The following is a 25,346-nucleotide window of genomic DNA, read 5'->3' as shown; positions in this document are numbered from 1 at the left end:
AAATGTACTTGAAATAGTTTAAAGACTTGAATGTAAAACCTGGAATTATAAAACTCCTCGTAGAACACAAGGAAAAAGCTCCTTGAGATTGGTCTTGGCAATGATTTTTTTGGATATGATACCAAAAGTAGAAGTACCAAAAGTAAAATAAACAAGTGGGAGTGTATCAAACTAAAAGTTTCTGCACAGCAAAGGAAACAAATCAATAAATTGAAGAGGCAAACAGTGGAGTGGGAGATAATATTTGCAAACCATATATCTGATAATGGCCTAATATCCAAAATAGTTGAAAAACTCTTACAACTCCATAGCAAAAATTGAATAGTCAGGTTAAAAAAATGTACAAAGGACCTGAATAGACATTTCTCCAAGGAAGATATACAAATAGTCAATAGGTACATAAAAAGGTGCTCAACATCACTCATCAAAGCCACAATGAAATATCACCTTACAACTTGTTATGATAGTTAGTATTGAAAAGAGTAGAGATAACAAATATTGACAAGGGTGTGGAGAAAAGGAAACCCTTGTACACTGTTAGTGGTAATGTAAATTGGTACAGCCATTATAGAAAACTGTATGCAGGTTCCTCAAATAATAAATGGAACTATTGTGTGATTCAGTAGTCCTACTTCTGGATATATAAAGGAAATGATATCAGTATCTTGAACGGATACCTACACTCTCATGTTCATTGCAACATTATTCATAGTAGTCAAGATATGGAAGCAACCTACGTGTGGATGAATAAAGAAGGTGTGATACACACATACAGACATACATACATACACACACACAGAGGAATATTATTCGGCCTTTAAAAAAAAAAAAGAAGGAAATCATGTTATTTGCAACAATGTGGATAAACTTGGAGGGCACTATGCTAAGTGAAATAAACCGGAAAGAGAAGACAAATACTGTATTTTACCAGTATATGTGGGACCTAAAAATAAATCTGATATCATAGAATAGAGTGGTGACTGCCAGGGCCTGGAGGGAGGGGGAAATGGGGAGATGTAAGTCAAAAGGTACAATTTTCAATTATAAGAAGAGTAGATTCTGAAGATCTAATATACAGCATGGTGACTACAGTTAGTAATACAGGATTGCATACTTGAAATTTGTTAGAAGTAGATGTTAAGCCTCCTCACTGCAAAAAAAAAAAAAAAAAAAGAAAGAAAAAGAAAAAAGTTAACTATGTGAGGTGGTGGATGTGTTCATTACCTTGGTTATGAGAATCATTTCACAATGTATGTGTGTATCAAATCATGTTGGGTGCTACCTTTTATATATTAAAGTTGTTAATTGTTCCTCAATAAATCTGGGTTGAAAAAAATGAATTCAGCTACTATCTGAAGGAGTTCAAGTTCCTAGTTTTGGGCTTTGTGACAGTATTTTTTTTCTGTTTGCTTTAACTCCCAAAACATGTCATTTCTGAGATTTCCTTCTTTTTTAAGGCTGAATAATATCCCTCTGTGGTGTGTGTGTGTGTATGTGTGTGTATGACACCATCTCATAAACAAGATGAGTTGTACTGTGCATATGATCTATCATAACTGTCAGTTTGAGTAAGGTTGCTGGTCAGCAAATGTCTGATAACTTAAAAATTTCTGGTTCATTTTGTGTGATTCACTTGCCTGAATGAAGCACTATGAAATTAATAAAATTTCTTTTTAAAAATTAAAAAACGTAAATAAGCAGATTGTAGTATAATCATTTAATGGAACCTTATATGGTAATAGGGGATTATGAAGTGTCCACCTTTTCAGCAATGTAGATGAACCTCGGAAGCATCACATTTAATGAAGGAAAGAACACAAATACATGTGTTATTTCATTTATGTGAAATTGTCAAAAAGGCGAAACTATAGTGACAGATCAGTTGTTCCTGGACTTGGAGAGAGGAGAGGATTGACTTCAAAGGGCATGAGGGAACTTTCTGGGGTGATGGAAATGTGCTACATCATGATTACGGTTGTAGTTACACAGTGTATAGATTTGTCAAAAGTCATACATTGTACATTTAAAATTGGTAAACCCCTAGTCAGACTTATCAAAAAGAAAAAAGAAAGGAACAAAATAGATTAAATCCCCGATTAATGAGGACAGGTCGCAACCAACACCATATAAATAAAAACACTTATAAGAGAGTACTATGAAAAATTATATGCCAACAAACTGGACAATCTGGAAGAAATGGACAAATTCCTAGGATATCACAAACTACCAAAGCCAGAACAGGAAGAAGAAATTTGAATAGACCCATTACCGGCAAAGAAATTTGAATCCATAATAAAAAATCTCCCAACAAATGCGAACTGGTGCAACCACTTTGGAAAACAGTGTGGAGGTTCCTCAAAAAATTAAAAATAGAAATACCCTACAACTCAGCAATAACACTACTAGGAATTTATCCAGAGGCTACAGGAGTGCTGATTCATAGGGGCACATGTACCTCAATATTTATAGCAGCTCTTTAATTATGGAAAGAGCCCAAATGTCTATCAGCTGATGAATGGATAAAGAAGATGTGGTTTCAAATAAATAAAAACATTAAAATTTTTTTAAAAGGGGGGGGCACCTGGGTGGCTCAGTCCATGAAGCATCTGACTTCGGCTGAGGTCATGATCTCACAGTTCGGGAGTTCGAGCCCCGTGTCGGGCTCTGTGCTGACAGCTGGCTAAGAGCCTGGAGCCTGCTTCAGATTCTGTATCTCCCTCTCTCTCTGACCCTCCCTTGCTCATGCTGTCTCTCTCTCTCTCTCTCACAAATAAATAAAAACATTAAAAAAAATTTTTTAAAAAGAAGATGTGGTTTATATATACAATGGAATACTACTTGGCAATGAGAAAGAATGAAATCCTGACATTTGCAACAACATAGATGGAACTGGAGGGTATTACGCTAAGTGAAAGTCAGTCAGAAAAGACAGATATATGTTTTCACTCATGTGGAACTTGAGAAACTTAACGGAAGACCATGGAAGAAGGGAAGGGGAAAAAATAGTTTCAAACAGAGTGAGAGGCAAACCATAAAGAGACTCTTAAATACAGAGAACAAACTGAGGGTTGATTGGCTGGGGTCGGGAGAGGGGAAAATGAGTGATTGGCATTGAGGAGGGAACTTGTTGGGATGAGCACTGAATCTTGTATGTAAGTGATGAACCATGGGAATCTACTACCCCCAAAACCAAGAGCATACTGTATACACTGTATGTTAGCCAACTTGACAATAAATTGTATATTTTTTAAAAATCTCCCAACAAACAAGAGTCCTGGGCCACATCGCTTCCCAGGGGAATTCTACCAGACATTTAAAGAAGAGTTAATACTTATTCTTCTCAAACTGTTCCTAAAAATAGAACTGGAAGGAAAGCTTCTAAACTCATTCTAAAAAGCCAGCTCTACCTTGATTCTAATACCAGGCAAAGACTGCACTATAAAGGAGGATTACAGACCAATATCCCTGATAAACCTGAATGCAAAAAATTCTCAACACGATACTAGGAAATTGAATTCAGCAGTACATTAAAAGAATTATTCACTATTCCTGGGCTGCAGGGATGGTTTGATATTCACAAATCAATCAACATGATACACCACATTTTTTAAAATGTTTTATTTGTTTTTGAGAGAGAGAGAGAGAGAGAGAGAGGCAGTGTGAGCAGGGGAGGGTCAGAGAGAGAGGGAGACACAGAATCCGAAGACAGGCTCCAGGCTCTGAACTAGCTGTCAGCACAGAGCCCGATGCAGGGCTCAAACCCACAAACTGCGAGATCGTGACCTGAGCCGAAGTCAGAGGCTCAACCGACTGAGCCACCCATACACCACATTAATAAGAGAAAAGATATGCGGCACCTTGTTGGCTCAATAGGTTGATAATTGGACTTTGGCTCAGGTCATGATCTCATGGTTTGTGAGTTTGAGCCCTGCATCAGGCTCTCTGCTGAGCCTGCTTCAGATCCTCTTTCCCCTCTCTCTCTGCCCCTCCCCTGCTCATGCTCTCTTTCTCAAAAATAAATAAAAACATTTAAAAACATAAAAGAATAAGAGTCATATTGTCTGGTCAATAGACGCAGAAAGACCATTTGACAAAATACAGCATCCATTATTGATAAAAAGTCTCAACAAAGTAGGGATAGATGGAACATACCTCAGTGTCACAAAGGCCATATAGGAAAGACCCACAGCTAATATCATGCTCAGCGGGGGGAAAAAACTCCTTCCCCTTATGGTTAGGAACAAGACCATGATGCCCACTTTTACCATTACTATTTAACATAGTACTGGAAGTCCTAGTCTCAGCAATAAGACAACAAAAAGAAATAAAGGGTATACAAATCAGCAAGTAAGAAGGCAAACTTTCACTATTGCAGATGACATGATACTCTATATAGAAAATCTGAAAGACTCCACAAAAAAATTGCTAGAACTGATACATGAATTCAGTAAAATTTCAGGATATAAAATCAATGTACAGAAATCTGTTGTATTACTATACACCAATAATGAAGCAGCAGAAAAAGAAGTCAAAGAATTAATCCTGTTTACAATTGCACCAAAACCAGTAAGATACCTAGGAACAAACCTAATTAAGAGGTAAAATACCTGTACTCCAAAAACTATAGAAGACTTATGAAAGAAAAAGAAGAGGACACAAATCCATGCTCATGGACTGAAAGAACAAACATTGTTAAAGTGTCTACACAACCCAGAGCAGCCTATACATTTAATGCAATCAAAATATCACCAGCATTCTTTGCAGATCTAGAGCAAACAGTCCTAAAATTTGTATGGAATCAGAAAAGACCCTGAAAGCAATTCTGAAAAAGAAAAAACTGGGGGCATCATGATTCTGGATTTTAAGCTGTATTACAAAGCTGTAGTTATCAAGACCATATGGTACTGGAACAAAAATAGACACATAAATCAATAGAACAGAATAGAAAACCCAAAAATTGACCCATAACTCTATACTTAAGTAATTATTGACAAAGCCGGAAAGAATACATAATAGAAAAAAGTGTCTTCAACAAATGGTGTTGGGAAAACTGGACAGCAACATGCAGAAGAATTAAACTGGACCACTTTCTTACACCATACACAAAAATAAATTAAAAATGGATCGAAGACCTAAATATGAGACCGGAAACCATCAAAATCCTAGAGAACACGCAGTAACCTCTTTGACCTCAGCTGGAGCAACTTCTTTCCAGACACATCACTGAAGGCAAAGGAAATGAAAGCAATCATGAACTATTGGGACCTCATCAAGATAAAAAAAAAAAACTGCACAGTGAGGAAACAATCAACAAAACTAAAAGGCGGCCTACAGATTGGGAGAATATATTTGTAAATGACACATCTTATAAAGGATTTGTATCCAAAATCTATAAAGAACTTACCAAACCCAACACCCAAAAAACAAATAACCCAGTTAAGAAATGGGCAGAAGACATGAATAGGAACTTTTCCAAAGAAGACATCTAGATGGCAAACAGACACATGAAAAGATGCTCAACATCACTTATCATCAGGGAAATACAAATCAAAACCGCAACGAGATATCTCCTCACACTGGTCAGAATGACTAAAATTAACAACACAATTAACAACAGGTTTTGGAGAGGATGCAGAGAAAGGGGAACCCTCTTGCATTGCTGGTAAGAATGCACACTGGTGCAGCCACTCTGGAGAACAGTATAGAGGTTCCTCAAAAAGCTAAAAATAGAACTACCCTGTGATCCAGCAATTGCACTATTAGATATTTACCCAGAGGATACAAAAATACAGATTCATAGAAGTATATGCACCCCAATGTTTATAGCAGCATTATCAACAATAGCCAAACTATGGAGACAGTCCAAATGTCCATTGATTCATGACTGAATAAAGAAGATGTGGTATATATATACAATGGAATATTATTCAGCCATCAAAAAGAATGAAATCTTGCCATTTGCAACAAGATGGATGGAGCTAGTATGTATTATGCTAAATGAAATAAGTCAATCAGAGGATGACAAAAACCATACGATTGCACCCATATGTGGAATTTAAGAAACCAAGCAGATGAGGGGCGCCTGGGTGGCTCAGTCGGTTGGGCGTCCAACTTCGGCTCAGGTCATAATCTCATGGTTCATGAGTTCGAGCCCTGCATTGGCCTCTGTGCTGACAGCTAGCTCAGAGCCTGGATTCTGTATCTCCCTCCCTTTCTGTGACACTCCCCTGCTCATGCTCTCTCTCTCTCTCAGAAATAAATAAAACATTAAAAAAAAAAGGAAAAGAAACCAAGCAGATGAACATGTGGGAAGGTGGAGGAAGAGAAGAGAGGGAAACAAACCACAAGAGACTCTTATAGAACAAACAGGGTTGATGGAGGTAGGTGGGTAGGGGATGGGTTAGATGGGTGATGGGTGTTAAGGAGGGTGCTTGTGATGAACACTTGTATACAAGTGATTAATGGCTAAATTCTACTCCTAAAGCCAATATTGCACTGTATATTAACTAAAATTTAAATGTAAAAAGTGTTCATAAAATTGGTGGATTTTATTATATATAACATATCTCCATAAAACCGTGGTGGCAAGAAAGTCTAAGCAAGTATAAGTCCATAACTAAAGAGAATGAGGAACATTTATGAAATTAGAAAACTCAGAAAAATTTTGGAATGCAGGTGAATGGATGAAAGAGCAGAGGATGTTATAGTTCAATGGGAGCTGAGTTCACATCATAATACAACTCCTGAGAGAATTCGATTTAAGCTCTTGGAATAAGAAAGAAGGTTTGCTTGACAGTGCCAATTCACTCTGCCATGCAGAGCAGTAGTGGGAAAAGAAAAAGTCATGGTGCCTCACTCCCACTTCCTGCAAAGAATTTGGACAAACTGCCTTGGAGAAAATTGTGGCTGCCAGTGCATGTGACAGGTTCTCCCCACCCCCACCGAGTAAGCCCCTCTAAATCCTGGTACATGGGGCTCCCAGTGTAAGGCCTGGCTTCTCTGTCACACACCTGAAAATAAAAGCTCTCAAATAGATCTCTTGCATGTAGACGAAGGGACCAAAAAGTCTTCCATTCAGCAGTGGAGTCTATGAAGACAAGGGTCTGACTCTACATGAGAGAAAACCAGTTGGAAACAGTACATCCTTCTTAAATATGAACAAAGAATCAGGGAGTAATAAGAAAAAAATCAATAAAATAAGAAAAAGACAAAAGACTGAAGATAATATGTGAACTGATAAATTACAATATTTACAATGATTTTAGAAAATACTGCATCTACCAAAAAAAATGCTGGTGGAAAATTCTGATCCATATTATACTTTGTTTATTTCCGCTGTAGTATTTTATATGCTATACTTTGTGTTGCAGGCATTTCTGCTCATGTCTGTCTTCTCTCACAAGTCTATATGCTTCATGAAGACAGGAACATGGTTGTGATCTGTGATTACAGAATGTAATTAAAGTTGGTAGACAGCCAGTTTCTCTCTTAGCATGTACCTTGGAACTGCTTTTGGCTCAAATTCCTAGTCTGGTGACTCCTGTGTTCTGATTGTGGATTGTGTTTATGAGACATTCGGGTTTGCTTTGTTTCCAGGGTAGTAGAGCTAGAGCCAACCTTGATGGGTTTTTGTTTATTCTAGCTAATTCAAAAATGAAATAGTTCTGGTGATTTTTTTTTCAGGGCTCCTTGTGTGCAAGAATGTAATCACAGTGCTTTTTAAAAATGTATATCTTGTTTTTTGATATATCCAGGGGCATCATGTGAAAGCTCAGGCTCTTTCTGGATTGGGAAGAAGTAAGGAAGTGTTAAAGGAGTTTCTCTACTGCCTTGCTTTAAATCCTGAGTGTAACTCAGTGAAGAAAGAAGCTCAGAAGGTGTGATTTTCTTTAAATGACTTTCTTCTTTGAGTCTCATTTATATAGCCCTTGTGTCATGCTAGTATCTCCCACCAAATAAACAAGAAATATAATTCTGCACATTCAGGACATGATTAAAAATGTATGGGAATAATGATGAGTTTCATGCTCTTGATAACTTTTATCCAAGGATAAAGCACAATGATATGGCTTTTGTACCACTCCGTTCTGCTGAAATAATGGCACGTGCTTGGGGGTGGGGGGCACGTGTGAGACTGGGGAGGCAAAGTGAGTTTTCTTAGAGTTGTAATTTCAAGCATTATAGTTTGTATAGGAGCCCTATAAAATACTTTGTGATAATACGCAAAATATACCAGTCTAGCTGCATAGGTTGACTTGGAAGTTTTAGCAAAACTTCACCAGAACAACATAGAAATATCTGCTCTCTTATTCACGTCTTTAACCCAGTCTTATTAGAAGTCACTGAGCCATGCTTACTGTAAAAGAGCCTGTACAATAGTTACAGTCTTAGCACTTTCAATGACCATCAGTTCTTGTTTTTGTCAGTGTTTCCCTATTTTACCACTGTTGCTAGCTTCTACTGTACATTTACCTTGTAATTTCCACTTTACAGTCTAGTTTTATTTTTGGCAGCAAGAGAAAATGAATCTCTTCTTCCTCTTCCATTTTAAATCACCTTAGATATTTGAGATGGACTATTATCTTTGCCTCAAGTCTTTCTTTGGCCTGAACGTCCTTACAAGGTAGTGAGGTTTCCTCCTTTGGATGCATTTAGTGTACGCCAGCATCCACATCTGTCAACTGCAGGGGGGAGCTTTCAGCTTCCCTTGTGTTTATCTCATGAGGTATGTTTATTTTTAGCCTAATACCATCATACTGTTGGCTCCTATTAGAACCATAGTTAGCCAAAACACCTATATAGTTTTTTGCTGTTGTTTTCAGTGAGAAACTTGTAGCAATACTTTTTTATCCTTTTATTGTGTAGTTGACTGGCCTTCGTTAGTGCTGTCGGATTATCTCTTACTGGCTTTGGACATTGTTTCAACTTGTCAAAATAATATTGAAGCTTAACCTTGGCTTTTCTAACTATCCCTGCCTGCTCTGCCCCACCTGCAGATTTCACAAGAACGTTAAAACACGTCTCAACTGCCCTTTACAACAGCATCATAGGAAGCTCAGCCTGAGCTCAAAATTAAGCAGGTGTACAAAGGTCCCAGGACCAGAATCTAGGTCTTGTAGTGCTTCTTGTCAGTCTGGTGCTGACAAGATATGATGATTTTCAGATATGATGGTTTTCCCTGGAACATTCTGTGAATGGTAGATGTCTTCTGTTTCACACAGTCCCAAAGCAGTGCCTGGTGGTGCCCGTGAAATGTGGTATCCTCCCAGGCAGCCTTCTGCTGCTTTCCTGAAGTCCCTCAGAGCCAATGGTGATGACACTGATGTCCATGCTCGGTGCTGTTTCTTCTTGACAGGGGTTATGGGTGTGGTGCACTGACCGGTGACACAAAGAACTATGGAGGGCTCTTTATTAGGTTTCAGTCACTGCTTTCTTTGTACTTCTTTTAAGCCCTTGGATTCAGCTGAGTACATGAAGTTTGGGAGGACCATCACTTGATGGTCAAGGCTGGTCCATGGCTCTTGAACTAGAATTGTGACCCTTCATCTTGTCTTTCTTTTATAGTTCTTTACTAGATGGCTTTTCCAGTTCTCTTGTAAATTGAACAGTTCTCAAGAAATATTTCAGTCCTGTGGGTGATCAGAGCTTGGATTTAATTTAGGATCCTTGCAAGCCCTTTTCTTTCTTGACCATGAGACTTTTAGGGGTGATGTTTCCATAGCAGGTGCGTAAGAGCCAGACAGAAAGAAATAGTGATATTCATATTTTGTAGTTGGTAAGACTAAGGTGGAAAGGGACTGCTAGCTAAAATGCTTAAAGCATTGATTATGGTTTCAGAAACTTGAATTTTAAAGCACTGGTAATTGGAATATTATAATTGTTCTCTTCAATGTCTTAGGCCAATTTGGCCCCATAGTTTCCTTTGGATCTTTTAAGGTATATTATGTGTTTTTCAAACGTGTTTAAAATTTTTTTTTTCTTCTCGGAAATTTCATAGGTCATGTGTGAAGTATTTTTCCCGGCTTCAGAAAATGTGCATCAGAATTTAACACCTTCCATCCAAAGCAGAATATTGAACAGCAGGTTGAAGGCTCAGTGTGCCAGCGATATAAACACCCAGCCTCTGGAAGAAGGTGACAGTGCAGGGAGTTCTAAGGTACAAAGTGCATGTGTCTGTCAATATTCTCTTGATGAAGCTTTATGTAATTCCTTAATTTTCAGCATTTACAGGTTATTCAGACTGTGGCATTATATTAGTTGGAAGGACTTCTCAAGACCTGTTCTAGCTCTTCAACCTGAGAGTTGAACCTTTTGAAGGAAGCTGGTGGAAGTAATGAAAATGATGCAAAGAGGCATGTAGAAAGAGTTAGGACATCACACACTGGGAACCCCAAGCATCAGGAGACTTGAACTTACTTTGGCTTGGAGAAAAGAAAGCAGAGGGATGATCTGAATATTCGAAGACTGATATTCAGTTGATCTGTCTCAAGGAGAATCATTCTGTATTTTACTTTGGGAAGTGTAAAGCTCATCTTAGAAGTTAATAGATGAAACCAGTCATGAAGGAAGAATACAAACCCTCTTTTTTCCAAAGATGTCTAAGAAAGGCTACTACATGAATAGTGTTTTCTCTTATTCCGTGATTTCTTTAATATTTAGGATTCTTTTTTCCTACTTAACCAGAATCCAGCTGAAAAATCTGATGTGTTCAGAAGTACCAACTCTTCAGTTTTATATTTTATACTGGGTCTGCACTCTGAGGAGGATAAAGAAGTGATAGAAAGTATCCTTCCTGGAGCACCCAGCACAAGTTTAAAGAGACAGTTTCCAAATGATATGGAGGATGCACATGACCTGAACGGCCCTGGGAAAATTCCCAAAAAAGGTCAGTAAACTATTTTGTCATGGAATTGTGTGACTCCAGAGTGATAGAATGTTAGCTAATATTCAATATATTTTTTAAAAATTTTTACACAGTTTAAAATTAATAATAAAAGGAATATGTCAGCTTTAAGAGTATAGAACAGTTCAAATGGTTAATTTCACAAAGACTTCATAGTCAAAATGAGGGAAAATTTATTCATGTTCTCTGTCCAGATAAATTATTGCTATACATTGTTAAACAGGTTTGGAACTATTCCTTCCCAGCATGATTTATTACATTGATATAATGCTTTTAGCCAGAGGAAGTACAGTTATTGCACGGTGGTATCCAGAAGAGCGATGTTAATTTTGGCATTTTAAACTTTTTCAGAGGCAGATTCCTCACCTCAAAGGAACATGACCTCTAACGCAGGAGAAGGTCCAGAGCTCTCCATAGATGTAACAGACTTTGAGTGTGCCCTTTGCATGAGGTAGGATAACATAGAATCTGTGCAACTCTTTGAAAAATCCATCCTTTCTGAATTTGATATCGTAAACATAATATGCTTTTTATTATCAGAGAAATTATATATACCTCAGAAATTATATATATATATAAATAAAAAATGATTTATTTTCTGAAAATTTGATAAGGAACATGTAAATGGAAATAGGTATAATTGGTTTCTATAGCAGTAGGGGAATTGTTTTAAGGAATTCTTAGAAAATAAATAGATTATTTGAAAGTCTCTTCTGGACAATTTCTGGCTAAAAACTCAGATATATTTTCCAGGTTGCTATTTGAGCCTGTCACTACTCCATGTGGACATACATTTTGCCTAAAATGCCTTGAGCGCTGCCTCGACCATGCCCCGCATTGTCCGTTGTGCAAAGAAAAACTTTCAGAAGTAAGTATTCTGAAACAAGAAGACTGTTTGGCCCCTCTTCTCACCCCTCAGAAGGTGCTCATTTCTTGGCTTTGACTACCCATTGATTAAAAAAAGTTGGGTTTTTCCAGTCAAAGATAGATCTTTTCCCCTTTGGATTTCTCAGAAAGTACACAGGGGGAGTTTAGATACAGAAACCATTAAACATCAGGGAAATTTTCAGGCATGAATACCAAAAACAGGTATCATAATTGGAGCTCTTACTATGCGTTAAGCATAAATAGTTGAGATAACATTACTGAGTCCTTACCATATGTTAACCATAAAGGGTTGAGGAAACATTATGGAACACTTAATATGTGCCAAGAATTCTGTCCTTTACCTCATCTCAAGGCGAAGTCATAGTATAGGACTTCGTTTCCTTAGGATTGAAGACTTGATCGTCTTTGATTACTGGGAAATCCCTCTGGTGGGCCATCATTTGCATCTTTTGTCTGAAATCAGAGCCAATAATACAGAAGTTTCCATGGAGGGAAGCTGTTCAGTTATGTCTAACTCAAAAATAAACTGTTTAAATCCATACCATTGGTATAGTAAGTACAATAAACAACACTTAGAAGCTTTTGAAAGCTTTTTGATCAACTTTTCACATTGTGAATCTGTATCAACTGTATGGGCTCTGGTACTTTTGGTGCTACTGACCTTCCACGAAGCAAGTTATTTAACTTCTGGTGGGGGGTGGGGGGGTGGTTATCTATAGAAGGATACTACAAATATTTGCCTTAATTACTTCTAGAGATCAAACTCACTTAATGCATTTTAAATAAGATAAAGTGTTGTTTTTTTTTTAAAAACAAATGTATAGCAAAATTTATTGTTGAATTTGATATGGTAAAGGAGATGTTATACTTATCTGAAGTTTTAAATAATGGTAACTTAGTTTATTGCTCAAACTTGTTAAAATGTTACTATAATTGAGACCTTTCTAGATCATTACCTGTACATACATTTTTTTTTAATTGCATACATCCTGAATCTTTCTGAGTTATTCAGGGAGAGCCTGAATAATCATGAATATCATTTATAGTACCATGCACCATGTGTCATGATGGTGGATGCTTTTTGAGTCTCTGTAGCAGTTTCCTTTGGCTGTTTCCTTTGGTCTACTCTGTGGTGTCTGCTCTTTCTTCTTGCTGACTGTGGATAGCATCCGACCCACTGCCTTGTTGTACCCATGCTTGTATGGGCCGGTGGGCCCGGAGGCAGCTTTCTTATTCTCAGAGAGTAAGATGCATGTCATTATGACCACTATTTGTAAAACAGACCCTTTGTTCACGTCTGTGTTCAGTGCTGTCTGGTTAGGGGAGTTGTGATGAAGCAGTACATTGAGGTTGGCACTAAAATATAAGCTCCTCAGGGACCAAGACAACTTCTGTCTTGTTTTCACTGTATCTCCAGGGACCAGAACGTGTACTGAAGGTTCAGAAAGTCCATGTTGAGTGAATGAATGAATGAATGAATGAGTGAATGACTAAATGCAAGCTCTGTGTAGATTGCCAGTGTTCCATAAATTAAAATATAATAAAAACTAAAATAAATCAAAATTTGATTTTTCTTCAATGTAGAAATCCCTTCATGAGCTTAGACTTTTTCACATGCATTATTATAAATATAAGTTGTCAATTATCTATGTACATGCAGAAGTCTTGGTTAATGTAAATTCAAGTAAAGCAAATTTTATTGTATTACTCTTCAATAAAATGATACCCTAAACTAACAGTGTAAAATACTGATGTCATTAATAATACTAATTTTGAAATAAGTGAAACTTGTTTCTGCTGGTTATTCTGTCACTGAGGGTCTCCAACACACTTGTTTCCCAAGGTTGAACTTCTAGTTCTTAGTCAGGTACAGTGACACTTGTTCCTTGCTTCCTGTACCTTGTTTCATGTAGCTTGCAGCCCAGAAATGCAGCAAGTTAACAAAGAAACAGTAAGACATTGAACCCTACCAGCCCTGGCGTTCTAGCTGTACCACTGTGACTCTACACTGGTCCCTCAACCTTCCCGAGACCCATCTTCTGTATTAGTTCATTAGTGCCTGTGGGACAGTGCTATTTTAAGGCCTAACTTAATTTATACGAGGCATCTGTAGCTAGTACCTGATATATATTCAGATGTTAGTGAAAAAGAGCTGTTATTTGCAAAGTCATATGCCTAAGATAAAAGCAGTATATATACAGACACAGAATAATAGATCTTCTACTATGTATAACCCTTTCACCCACTGATTCTAGCACATTTTAATTCAGTTTCTACCCATTTCCCTTAATATCCAGCTGTAATTCCTCAGTCCCTCAGTTCCTTTCCCAATCCAAATAAAGCCAACTCTGCCTCTTGCACGTCTCCATATAAATAACAAAGCAGAGCTAGAGAAAAGCCACAAAATTGGGGAGATTGGTTTCAGTTTAAATTCACAATCTTAAATCTTAGACTCAAAACATTTGTACTCATTCTTACTATGCTTCTCTAGTAGCTTCAGTTTTCCATTTTCCTGAATGAGTATTTCCTATTTTTCTTCTTTAACATACCCTACTTACTTTCTCTCCTCTCCCTGACATTATGATACGTGATTGAGAATGCAGAAGCTAGCGAGGCTGGAACTCACTCTTCCTTCCTCTGGGTGAACACCTTCTCCTGCCCTTTTCTCAGATGGGAGGGACCGCCCTGCCCCTGTCCGTGTTCCAGGCTGGGTGACCTCCAAGCCCTTTATCTCCATCCTTTGGTCTTCCCAAAGACTGCACCCCTCTACCTTCTTGTCCACCTTTCTTACTGGCAAGACAGTGCTTTGTCCTTTGGAATTAATTACTGTGTGGTATTAACATTTCCTTTTGTTACAGCTGTTGGCAAGCAGAAATTTTAATATAACTATTCTGGCCGAAGAATTAATATTTCGATATTTGTCAGATGAACTCTCTGATAGGAAGAGAATTTATGATGAAGAAATGACAGAATTGTCAAAGTAAGTCCTCATGTTGTATGTACTTGGTCTTGAGTTCAGATTAAAGAAAGAAGTCCTTGTTAACCTCTTAGCTTTTTATCAGGTTTTTTTTTTCTCCTTAGCAGAGAAGTTAGAAATCCCACAGAAAAGAAAAAAGATTAATTACAAAGACTTATGGAAATTTAATTGAAAAGGGTTATAAGAACTACGTCAAAGATGTGGCTTCATAAAAATTATGTAGTTGCTTTTTAGGGCTCCTGGGTGGCTCAGTTGGTTAAGCGTCCGACATTAGTTCAGGTCATGATCTCACGGTTGGTGGGTTCAAGCCCCGCATCGGACTCTGTGCTGACAGCTAGCTCAGAGCCTGGAACCTGTTTCAGATTCTGTGTCTCCCTCTCTCTCTGACCCTCCCCTGCTCACGCTGTCTCTCTCTCTCTCAGAAATAAATAAAAAACATTAAAAAAATAAAAATAAAAATTATGTAGTTGCTTTTACTATCTAAGTAAGTGGTACTGAATTTTTCAGAATTGAAAAGGTGCAGTATATAAAAACAGAAGGGAGAGCAGGATTACCACTCAAAATCAGCTTGATAGTTGTTTTTATCTTTTAAAGTAATCAGAGTTCTGTGTTATAGCATCCTTGAACTACTGAGGTCTTAAAATTCTGCTACTCTTTTTTATTTAGAACTTATTACCTTTGACTATTATGTAGTTTATACTTTCATCAGAACTTTTTTCTCTTTTTCTTATTTATTTTTATTAGGATGTAATTGACACATTATGTTAATTTCAGATATGTAACATAATGCTTTGATATTTATGTATATTACAAAATGATCACTACAATAAGTCTTAATGTCCATCACTATACATAATTAACAGGTTTTTTTCTTGTGCTGAGAACTTTTAAGATCTATTCTCTTAGCAACTTTCAAATATACAAAGCAGTATTAGTAACTGTAGTCACCGTGCTGTGCGTTACATCCCCAGGACTTTTTTATTTGCGACTGGAAGCTTGTATCTTTGACCCCCTTCACCCATTGCACACCACCCTACCCATACCAGCCTCTGGCAACCACCAATCTTTTGTCTATATCTGTGAACTTGGTTTTGTTTTGTTTTAAGATTCCACATGTAAGTGAGGTCTTATGGCATTCATTTTTCTCTGACTTATGTTTTTTTGTTTAAAATGATTATTTTGAGAGAAAGACAGAAAATGTGTAGGGGAGGGGCAGAGAGAGAGAACCACAAGCAGGCTCCTTACTGTCAGTGCAGAGCCTTATATGGGTCAAGAGTTGGACACTTATTTCACTTAGCATAATGCCCTCAAGGTCTCTCAGAATTTTTTTATAGTGGTCATAAGCTATAACTTTTTCTAAGTAAACTAATATAATTCAGTATGTTCTAACTCAACAAATTAAATAAAAAAGGCTTGGCAGGAAACCTGGTGAGTTGAGAACTTTCTCATGTGGTGGGCTTCCTTTTCCCACTAAAGACCGAGGCAGGGAATGCCTGAGTGGCTTAGTCAGTTAAGTGCCTGACTTCAGCTCAGGTCATGATCTCATGGTTCGTGAGTTCAGGCCCCATGTTGGGCCCTGTGCTGACAGCCCAGAGCCGGGAGCCTGCTTCAGATTCTGTGTCTCCCTCACTCTACACCTCTCCCGTTCATGTTCTCGTTCTCTCGCTCTCTTTCTATCTCTCGTTCACCCTCTCTCTCAAAAATAAATAAACATTAAGAAAATTTTAAAAAATAATAATAAAGAATGAGGCAGGCTTCATGGTTTTATTTTGTAAATGAGAGAATTGAGGTTGGCTAGCTTTTACTATTTTACAGTGACTAATACTTCCTTCTGTTTCTGACAGCTCCAACTTCTAAATTAACATTTTTACTCATCCTACAGTCTGACCAGAGATGTCCCCATCTTTGTGTGTGCCATGGCCTTCCCCACCGTCCCATGTCCACTGCATGTGTTTGAGCCCCGCTATCGGCTTATGATAAGAAGATGCATGGAAACCGGCACCAAGCGGTTTGGCATGTGTTTATCTGCTGAACATGCAGGGTAAGAACTGCCAGCATTCAGAGGGTCCTAAATAAATGCATAACTTGTCATTTTTCTTGAAGAACAATTTAAGATGATGTTGAAAAATTCTGGTGGCTTCCATTACATAACAAAGTATAAATCCAAGACCATCCATGATGTGATCCCCGTATTCTTTTGCCTCATCTCCTAGTCCTTTCTTTCAGACCTCATATTTGCTAGTCCATTACCATATTATTTGCCTTTCTCTAAATATACTTCATATTCATAATTCCATGCCTCTGCCTGTAATTCTTCTCTAGTTCATCATCGTACAAACAAATCTAGTCTAACTTTTTAAGATCTAAAAATTTGCTATGTAGGGGCACCTGGGTGGTTTAGTCGGTTGAACATCCAACACTTGACCTCAGCTCAGGTCTTGACCTCAGGGTTGTGAGTTCAAGCCCTGCATTGAGCTCTGCGCTGAGCATGAAGCCTACTTGTAGGTAGGTAGGTAGGTAGGTAGGTAAGTACATACATACATACTTACATACATATGTATATATATCTTCTGTGAAACCTCCATCTATATAGGCAAATTTCAGTCTTCTAAAAACCCACAGCTTTTAGTTTTGACCCCTCCTTATTTTACATCATTTGTGTAGGGAAGGTGTTCCAAATCGGCAAGCTCCTTTCCATGGGCTGCTCTGGGGACTCTGGGTCCTTCCCATCTGTTGGCTTCCTTATCCCCTAGGACTTTGTCATTACTACATGGTCATGATGAGGCCTATACATGTAAGTTCTAGCCAGTAGAAGAGGCACAGTTGCTCTGAAAGGATTCTGGAGAAAAGGGGTTCTCATCACTATTGTTCATACCTACTGCAAAGGAGGCTGGGAAATGTAGCCCATCCATGTGCTCAGGAAGAAAGGGAGAATGGATACCTAGGACCATCTACTAGCTTCCATCATATATACCTAGGAACTGATCTTTTTAAAGATATGTAGAGGACCTTTGTGGAAAAAAATTCTACAGCTTTATTGAAAAATATTCAAGAAGACCTAAATAAACAGAGAGAAATACCATATCCATGGATGGATGCATAGATTCAATGTCATAGTAGAAATGCCAATTTTACTCAAATTAGTCTCTAAATCTAAAGTAGTTTCAGTCAGCATTCCAAGTGGGCTTTTTCATGGACTTGTTCAAGCTGACTTTAGAATTATTATGGAAAACCAGATAGTTTTGAGGAAATCAGCTGAACAGGATGGGAGAACACTCCGGTAATAAACTTGTAAGCCCTAGTAGACCATTGAGACAGAATATGGAGATAAGAAAGAGATCCACTCATACGTGGACCCCATATTTAGATGTAATTATGTGAGAAAAAGCAAGCTGCTCATTAAAAAAATTTTTTTAATTTATTTATTTTTGAGAGACAGAGGCAGAGCATGAGCAGGGGAGGGGTTGAGAGAGAGGGAGATAGAGAATCTTAAACAGGCTCCAGGCTCTGAGCTGTTTGTTAGTACAGAGCCTGATGTGGAGCACAAACTCACAAGCCATGAGATTGTGACCTGAGCTGAAGTTGGATGCTCAGCTAACTGAGCTACCCATGTGCCCCAAGAAGTTGCTCATTTTTAAAACGTGCTGAGAAAATTAGTTGGCAGTCCGAATGTGGGAAAATAATCTCTTCTCTGCCTGGCACTGTACACACAAGTTAACACATGTTATTTATATTCTCAGTGTGAAAAACAATACATAAAAATTTTAAGAGAAAACGTTGTAGACAATAATTAGGAAAAGTTTTTTCTACACAAGGTGCTGAGAACACAGAGCATAGAGGAAGAGATTAATAAATTTGAACATATTAAAATTTGATTCCTCAAAATCAGCAAAAGCAAAATGATAAAACATCCAGAAGTTCTACTTCCACTGAGGATATAGAACACTAAGAAAAGCATTACTCCAGATAAAGTATAGATATGAGTCTCTTGAACCTTGCTCTGATGAGCAGAGGTTGCTCAGGGGAGTGAGGAAAGGCAAGTCTCTCTAGGAAGAGAGTAGACAAAAGCATGGCTCACCTGTGGCAGAGCCCACGAGAGGGAGGCTGCACATTTGTGTAGGAGGAATTCAGCTAGTTTTTTGGAACCACATTATAATGGCCTCGTGTGGACAAGCATGAGAGTCCAGAAAACCCTGGGAGTTGCAAGTGCAAGGGGAGTTTGCATCCACTCACAAATGCTTGTCCACAGACAAGACAGGATGGCTCATTGGAGAGGCAGATTCTGCAGCTGAGATGAGCTTTGCAGGAGCTGGTGTTTGAAGACATTTGTCTGCTGATAGCTGGGGCAGCAAGTCCTCTCTTGAATGGGATCTTCAGGGCATCTCCGTCCATGCCACAGCTATGGATAAGATAGCCCTGCTAGATAACAGGAAGAGATAATTTTATTAGAGATTCAAGTAGAGGTGTCCAGCCTTACAGGCATGTGACTTGGGAACCATCACTCATTGTTAGTTTGAAGGTATGTAGTAAAGTTGTTCGTTCACTTTAAAATTGGGTAGCCTCGGGTTCAGATCTTGGCTCTAAATCTTACTGTGGCCTTATAGAAGTTGTGTGATTTTTCTAAGCTTTCCTGTTTTTGTGCTTGAATGGGCACATATTATAAACTGCTCCTTGTAGTGCATGACACGTAGTAAGCACAATCAGTATCCTCAGGATATAGATGACAATTCAAAAGGATGAGAGTGGGTAAGGTTACACGGGAGAGCTTTGGAGCGATGACCCCATTGTTGGTGGCTCTGGTGTTTAAGGGACATGAGGAGCCAAACTGTGAAGGGCTGCACTGGTCAGGAGGACAGCTGAGAGCAGCAGTGGATGTTAGGTCCGTTACAAGTGAGTAGAGGATAGAAGCACCAGATAGGGTCATGCCAGAGTCATTTGTGACTTCCACTAGGGTTGTTTCAGTGGAATGGTGGGGTACTGAGGCCTGATGGGGAGTTAGGAGATGGAGGCAGTGATTGTAGACGACTTCCCATAGTCAGTTGAGGAGGACAGTTGGCCAGCATCAGTAGAAGTGGGAGAGGAGGGAGCAGAATCTGTGAGTGGCACGAGGCTCCGGGCATACTTTGTGCTCTCTGTACCCCCTGCTGGTGCCCTGGCCAAGGGGGCTGAGGATCCTGTCTTTCTCCACCTCTTACGTCCTTCCGAAGCACTAGCTCGTTTCAACTGCTGAGGCACAAGGGCTCTTTCCCCTCCAGCCCTCTCTCAGTGGCCCTTGCACACCAGTATATTTCACATTTAACAGAAGAAATCATCTACAGGTGTCTCTTAGAGAAAACAAGCTTGCTGGTTCCACGTGGGACACCATTTGTTTTGTTTGGACCTCCTGGGTTTTAAAAATCATGGTTATTTCTCCCACCCGTCCTGTCAGAATTTCGGAGTATGGCTGCATGCTGGAGATTAAGGACGTCAGAACGTTCCCCGATGGGAGTTCAGTTGTGGATGCCATTGGAATCAGTCGGTTCAGAGTTCTAAGCCATCGTCACAGAGACGGCTATAACACAGCCGACATTGAATATCTCGAAGATGAAAAGGTGAGGTTTGTTTTCCGGTGTGTATTTAGAGAGCCATCGAGTCAATACTGTATACTTGCCCAGGTCACACAGCCTTGGCGCACCTCCTCAGCTGTGCTGCTACTGCCCAGAAGCAGCATATTGTAGACAATATGTAAATGAGTTGGCATGACTGGTTTCCAATAAAATGCTACTTACATAGACATGCAATGAACAGGATTTAATCTGTGAGTAGTCCATCCTGTTCTGGACACTGATACTAGGTCAGAATGAGATATAAAAAATAGCACTTAAAAATACCTTCTAAAGCTATATAGAAAAGGTTTGGCTCTCTTACTCATTAAGAATTATTTATATGCCTAATACAAATATCAGAGCCCATGTTTTGACTGATTAACAAAATGGTTTGAAGGGATTCTCAAAAAGATGTGTACAGAGATATCTGTAGCAGTCTTACCATCAACAGGGGAATGGATAAACAAATTGTAGTACATTTACACAGTGGAATACTACTTGGCAATAAAAAGGAAGGAACCCCTGACACACAGAACAATGTGGAAGAATCTCCTAGATCTCTCAACGAACACATCTCTCAACATCACGTTAAGCCGGGGAAGCCAGACACACAACCACATGTGCTGAGTGCTTCCATTCATATACTTCCAAGACCACGCATCACCTGTCTCTGGTTATGGAGGGCAGAGACAGGCTGGGGGTGAGGGTGGCGTAGCTGACTAGAGAGCAGGTGGAGGGCCACTGTGGGCCATGGAAATGTTCTCTGTCCTGTTAAAGATGGTGATTCCACTGGTGTGTATGGCTGACAAAACGCTGAGCCAACCATTGAGATCTATGACTTTCTGTATGTAAATTATCCTGCAACAAAAACATTAGAACTATTTAGAAGGAGGAAATCCTTGGAATTACTGTATCCCTCTTTTGAGCTCTTTGGTTCACATCTAGAGCCATGGTGAGTGAGCATCTTTAGCTGTCTGACATCACACTGGAAGTCACTCTGGGGACAGTGCTGTACATTTGTGACGCCCATGAATAGACCCACACCTGCACTGCCAGCACTGCCCCTTTGCCACTGCTGTTTCTGGTCATCCTGGGCACAGGGCCACACAGTGCAGAGGAGCCAAGGGCAGCAAGTCAGCCCCAACATCTCAGGAGCAGGGAGTGGGTTTAAAGGATGGGATTGAATGTGATTGTTCTCTGTTGCCCGGATAACAATTCCAATGGAAGAGCTGACTGACTGCTGTGGATGGCAGTTTTTAGTGGTGTATATATTTACTTCAAAGCAAGAGAGGCGCCTGGGTGGCTCAGTCAGTTAAGCACTCGACTTCAGCTGAGGTCATGATCTCACGGTTCGTGGGTTCAAGTCCCGTGTCGGGCTCTGTGCTGACAGCTAGCTCAGAGCCTGGAGCCTGCTTCAGATTCTGTATCTCCCTCTCTTTCTGACCCTCCCCTGCTCATGCTGTGTTTGTGTGTGTGTCTCTCTCTCTCTCTCAGAAATAAATAAAAACATTAAAAAAAAAAAAAACAAAGCAAGAGCTTACGTAGCTACAACATGAGATAATTTTGGTGTTTTTTTTTTAAAAGAAAACCCTCTACTACATACGAATATTTGATTAGTATAAATCAAATTGAGAATGGTTGTGTGCATTATCATCTAATTTCTCAGTTTACCCTAGTGTACAGAGATTCTGGAATTTTATAACCAGAAAGGACCTGCATGGTTTATGCCCATTTTGTAGATGAGAAAACTCTACCCCCAGGAGGTTGTGTGACCAGCTCATGAGAATCAGCAGTGAAGCCAGAAAAAACCTGGGTTACTTGGTCCCCAGCCCAAACTTTTCCCACTCAGGTGTTCCTCAGTAGGGGTGGGACATATTTAAAATAATGACCTGGCAGTGAGATAGGCACCCAACAGGAAAGCGGTAAATCTAAGGTGTCAGGACTTACTCCTGCATAAGGCTAATACAGTGAGTGCACTGTAGCTATAACATTTTTTTGGAATATAGTTTGGTGATTTGGAATACAATTTTTTAAATGTCTCATTCTTTGACTTGGCAATTCTGCTTTTAGGAAACTATCCTGAAGGAATGACAGCCCCTTCTATCACCACTACTGACAAAAAACAAACTGCTTCCACATATTTACATTACTGTGTAATATTAAAATCTATTTATCTTAATGATGGAGTAAATTATAGTGTATCTCCAATATAGGACTATATGTAGCCATTGAAAATGATTCATAGTTTATTTTGTTAAGAGAAAAATCAAGATGTTATAGATAGATGGGGTAGATAGGTCTTCACTGTATAAAAAAAAAGTACAAATTTCTGTGTTGAGCATATGTCATGTTTATAGAACACTGATAAATTATTTGAATAATAAATGTCCTGGCTCCACTTACCAAATGCAGTAGATAATCACTGTATTTCATGTGTTAGTAATGAATTGCTAAAATGGTCATCCCTCTTTCTTTAATCAGGTGGAAGGTCCAGAGTATGAAGAACTTACCAGTCTTCATGATTCAGTTTATCAGCAGTCAGTTTCCTGGTTTACTTCACTTCAGGATCACATGAAAGAACAAATCTTAAGCCATTTTGGATTGATGCCAGACAGGGAATCGGAGCCTCAAGTATGTTCTCCTTACTTCTTTTAGAATGCTATTATTTCCTGCTATGATGCATTAAGATGCATTATTCTGATGTGTTAAGATGCAAATATTCTGGAAATTTTGCCAGGGCTGTGCTATATACTCCATTGTGATCACTTACGAACCAATTCATTTATCGACAGCCCAAAGAATCACCTCATGTAGTAGCATGTGCCTTTTGGAGCAAGACAACCAATGCTTTTTGATTAACACTGCAGGAAGGTAATTTCTTTTCATCAAAATTAAATTTATTCTGATTGGCTGTCGGCTTTGGTACTTTTACTTCTCTCACCCACTGTTTAAATCAACTGTTTCAGTCTTATGATTTAGATAGTAATAATTTGTGTATATTGGCACAAACACTCCATATTTTGCCATACTATTGGCTTGGGCCGAATCAACAGGTGTTGAATGAATGCAGAGAAAATCTTACTCCGCAGATTAGGAGCCTTTCTTGCCCTCTACCCAGTCATGCTTTCTCTGGTGCTCTGCAAGAGTGCTGCAGTGAACTTGGGTCTTCACACAGTGTGATGCTTCAGGCTGGGAAGCAGTTCTAAGGGCACATTGAGTCCTCTCCTCCTCCTCCCCCGGGTTACAGAGCCAGGCAGGGATGGCTTAGGCTTATGACTGAGAGTATATCATTCCTTCTGTACAAACTCACCTGTCTTGTGGAGAAAGCGAGGGTTCTGGGACCAGCTGTCAGCAGGTTTGGGGGAAGATGAAATGTCCTTTGTATTTTTCCCATCCGTTGTTACATTCTTTTACTATCTCTCTCAAGGACTTCTGTATTTTACCCCTACCTGAGTTATGTCTTTTCCAAACTCAGGACCATCATTTAAGCCAAAAATTGCTTCATTGTTACTCCTAATCTTTGAATAGAAGCTTCTGCATCCTAAGCTAAGGTGACTCCAGAGTCCACCTTCTCTAGTTCCCAGTTGGATTCTCTATTCTTTGGGAGTAGGATTGGAGGAGAATCCAAGACGAGAAGCAGGGAGGCCTGCATATCTTGGTTCTTAATGCTAGGAATACTAAAAACAACTTTATGACTAGCTTTTGCTTAGAGCTCAATCCAAAAGTGCCAGTTGGGTTCTATGAAATAAAGGCTATCAGTTAGCAGAATAATTCTTATATATTTAATTCATGATGACTCCAATCTAAATATAATTAACAATAATTCATATATAGATGTTTCATATACATGTGCACATTAATCACATGGATATTATTAAAAGCTTTATTATAATACTTAGACTTGTACACCTACTGATGGCCTTCCTAATATTGAGCTTTCTATAGTATATATAAAACTTAAAAAAAAATAACACAGAACATTGGAAAGTAGAGGTAAAATTTATGGTCCCCTCTTCTGACTGGTATATACTCCCAACAAGAACTTTGAGAGAACAGAAGCAATTAATTCATGGAATTTCCCCATGGAAGATGCTTCTCTTTGCAGGCTTTACATTTTGTGAATTCTCTCACATTTAAATTTGTAACAGAAACTTTGTATCTCAAGGGCTGTATGGATGGAAAGTAGACCTAAAATAGAAGGTGGCATTTAATTCTTGCTCACACCTTGTTGGTGAAACAAAAGGACAGTATTGGGGGAAGAGTCTTGTATTTTAGGTGAAAATTTTCTTTCCCTTTCATTTCTCTTGCAGAGTAACCCCAGTGGTCCCGCGTGGTCCTGGTGGATCCTGGCAGTTTTACCACTAGAACGCAAGGCTCAGCTGGCTATTCTTGGCATGATCTCACTGAAAGAGCGTCTGCTTGCCATTCGACGGATATTAGTCATCATCACGCGTAAGATGAATAGTCGGCAGGAGCTGGTTAATAGCAGGGAGAGAAATAATTGATTTTTTCTCCCTGTCAAGGTTTCTGGAAGCCCTTGTATTTTTATGAGGAATACTAGACGTGGACAAGTAGCATCCCATTCATCATGCTTTGTAACATGCTTGTTGAGGGTTACAAAATGGAACACTTAGCAAATATTGTCTCCTACTCAAATGTTAAAAGTCTGTGCCCGGCAGAACCTGACTGTGTACAAGGTTAGCCTGAAGTTTGAATGGAGCCCATGGTTCAATAACAACCTAAGAAAATCTCTTTGAAGCATACGCTGTAGTGTGCAATTCACTAACAGCAGGAAACACCACAGATGGTTGACAAGTGGTTTAGGTTTTGGAAGAAAGAAGGACTGCCTCCCCAGTAAAGTATCTCGCTACACCAGATGGGAACAGCATGCTCTGGTGGCTAGACGGTATGTGGGGAACCACATTTTTATCTGGAAGCAGATTTCTCAGAGCACAGGCTAACTGAAAATGCGCTTCAGCTTTGCGTGTCACTG

General features: G+C 39.0%; 1 protein-coding gene across 1 annotated transcript in view; it reads left to right on the top strand.

The window, feature by feature from the left end:
• Positions 1-24,858, top strand: part of LONRF2 (LON peptidase N-terminal domain and ring finger 2) — a 43,145-nt gene extending 18,287 nt beyond the window's left edge. The window contains exons 3-12 of the mRNA XM_039223633.1: positions 7,755-7,877; positions 9,998-10,156; positions 10,684-10,885; positions 11,261-11,354; positions 11,657-11,771; positions 14,650-14,771; positions 16,651-16,809; positions 20,197-20,359; positions 22,835-22,984; positions 24,664-24,858. Coding sequence (XP_039079564.1) covers positions 7,755-7,877; positions 9,998-10,156; positions 10,684-10,885; positions 11,261-11,354; positions 11,657-11,771; positions 14,650-14,771; positions 16,651-16,809; positions 20,197-20,359; positions 22,835-22,984; positions 24,664-24,858 — 1,482 coding nt within the window. The remainder of the gene's footprint in view (positions 1-7,754; positions 7,878-9,997; positions 10,157-10,683; positions 10,886-11,260; positions 11,355-11,656; positions 11,772-14,649; positions 14,772-16,650; positions 16,810-20,196; positions 20,360-22,834; positions 22,985-24,663) is intronic.
• The last annotated feature ends 488 nt before the right edge of the window (positions 24,859-25,346 follow it).

This window comes from Hyaena hyaena, unplaced genomic scaffold (genome assembly GCF_003009895.1).
Source record: "Hyaena hyaena isolate Hyena2069 unplaced genomic scaffold, ASM300989v1 scaffold_1398, whole genome shotgun sequence".
In the NCBI taxonomy this organism is placed as follows: domain Eukaryota; kingdom Metazoa; phylum Chordata; class Mammalia; order Carnivora; family Hyaenidae; genus Hyaena; species Hyaena hyaena.
Note: the sequence above shows the minus strand (reverse complement) of the source record. Positions and strands in the feature narration are given on the sequence as shown.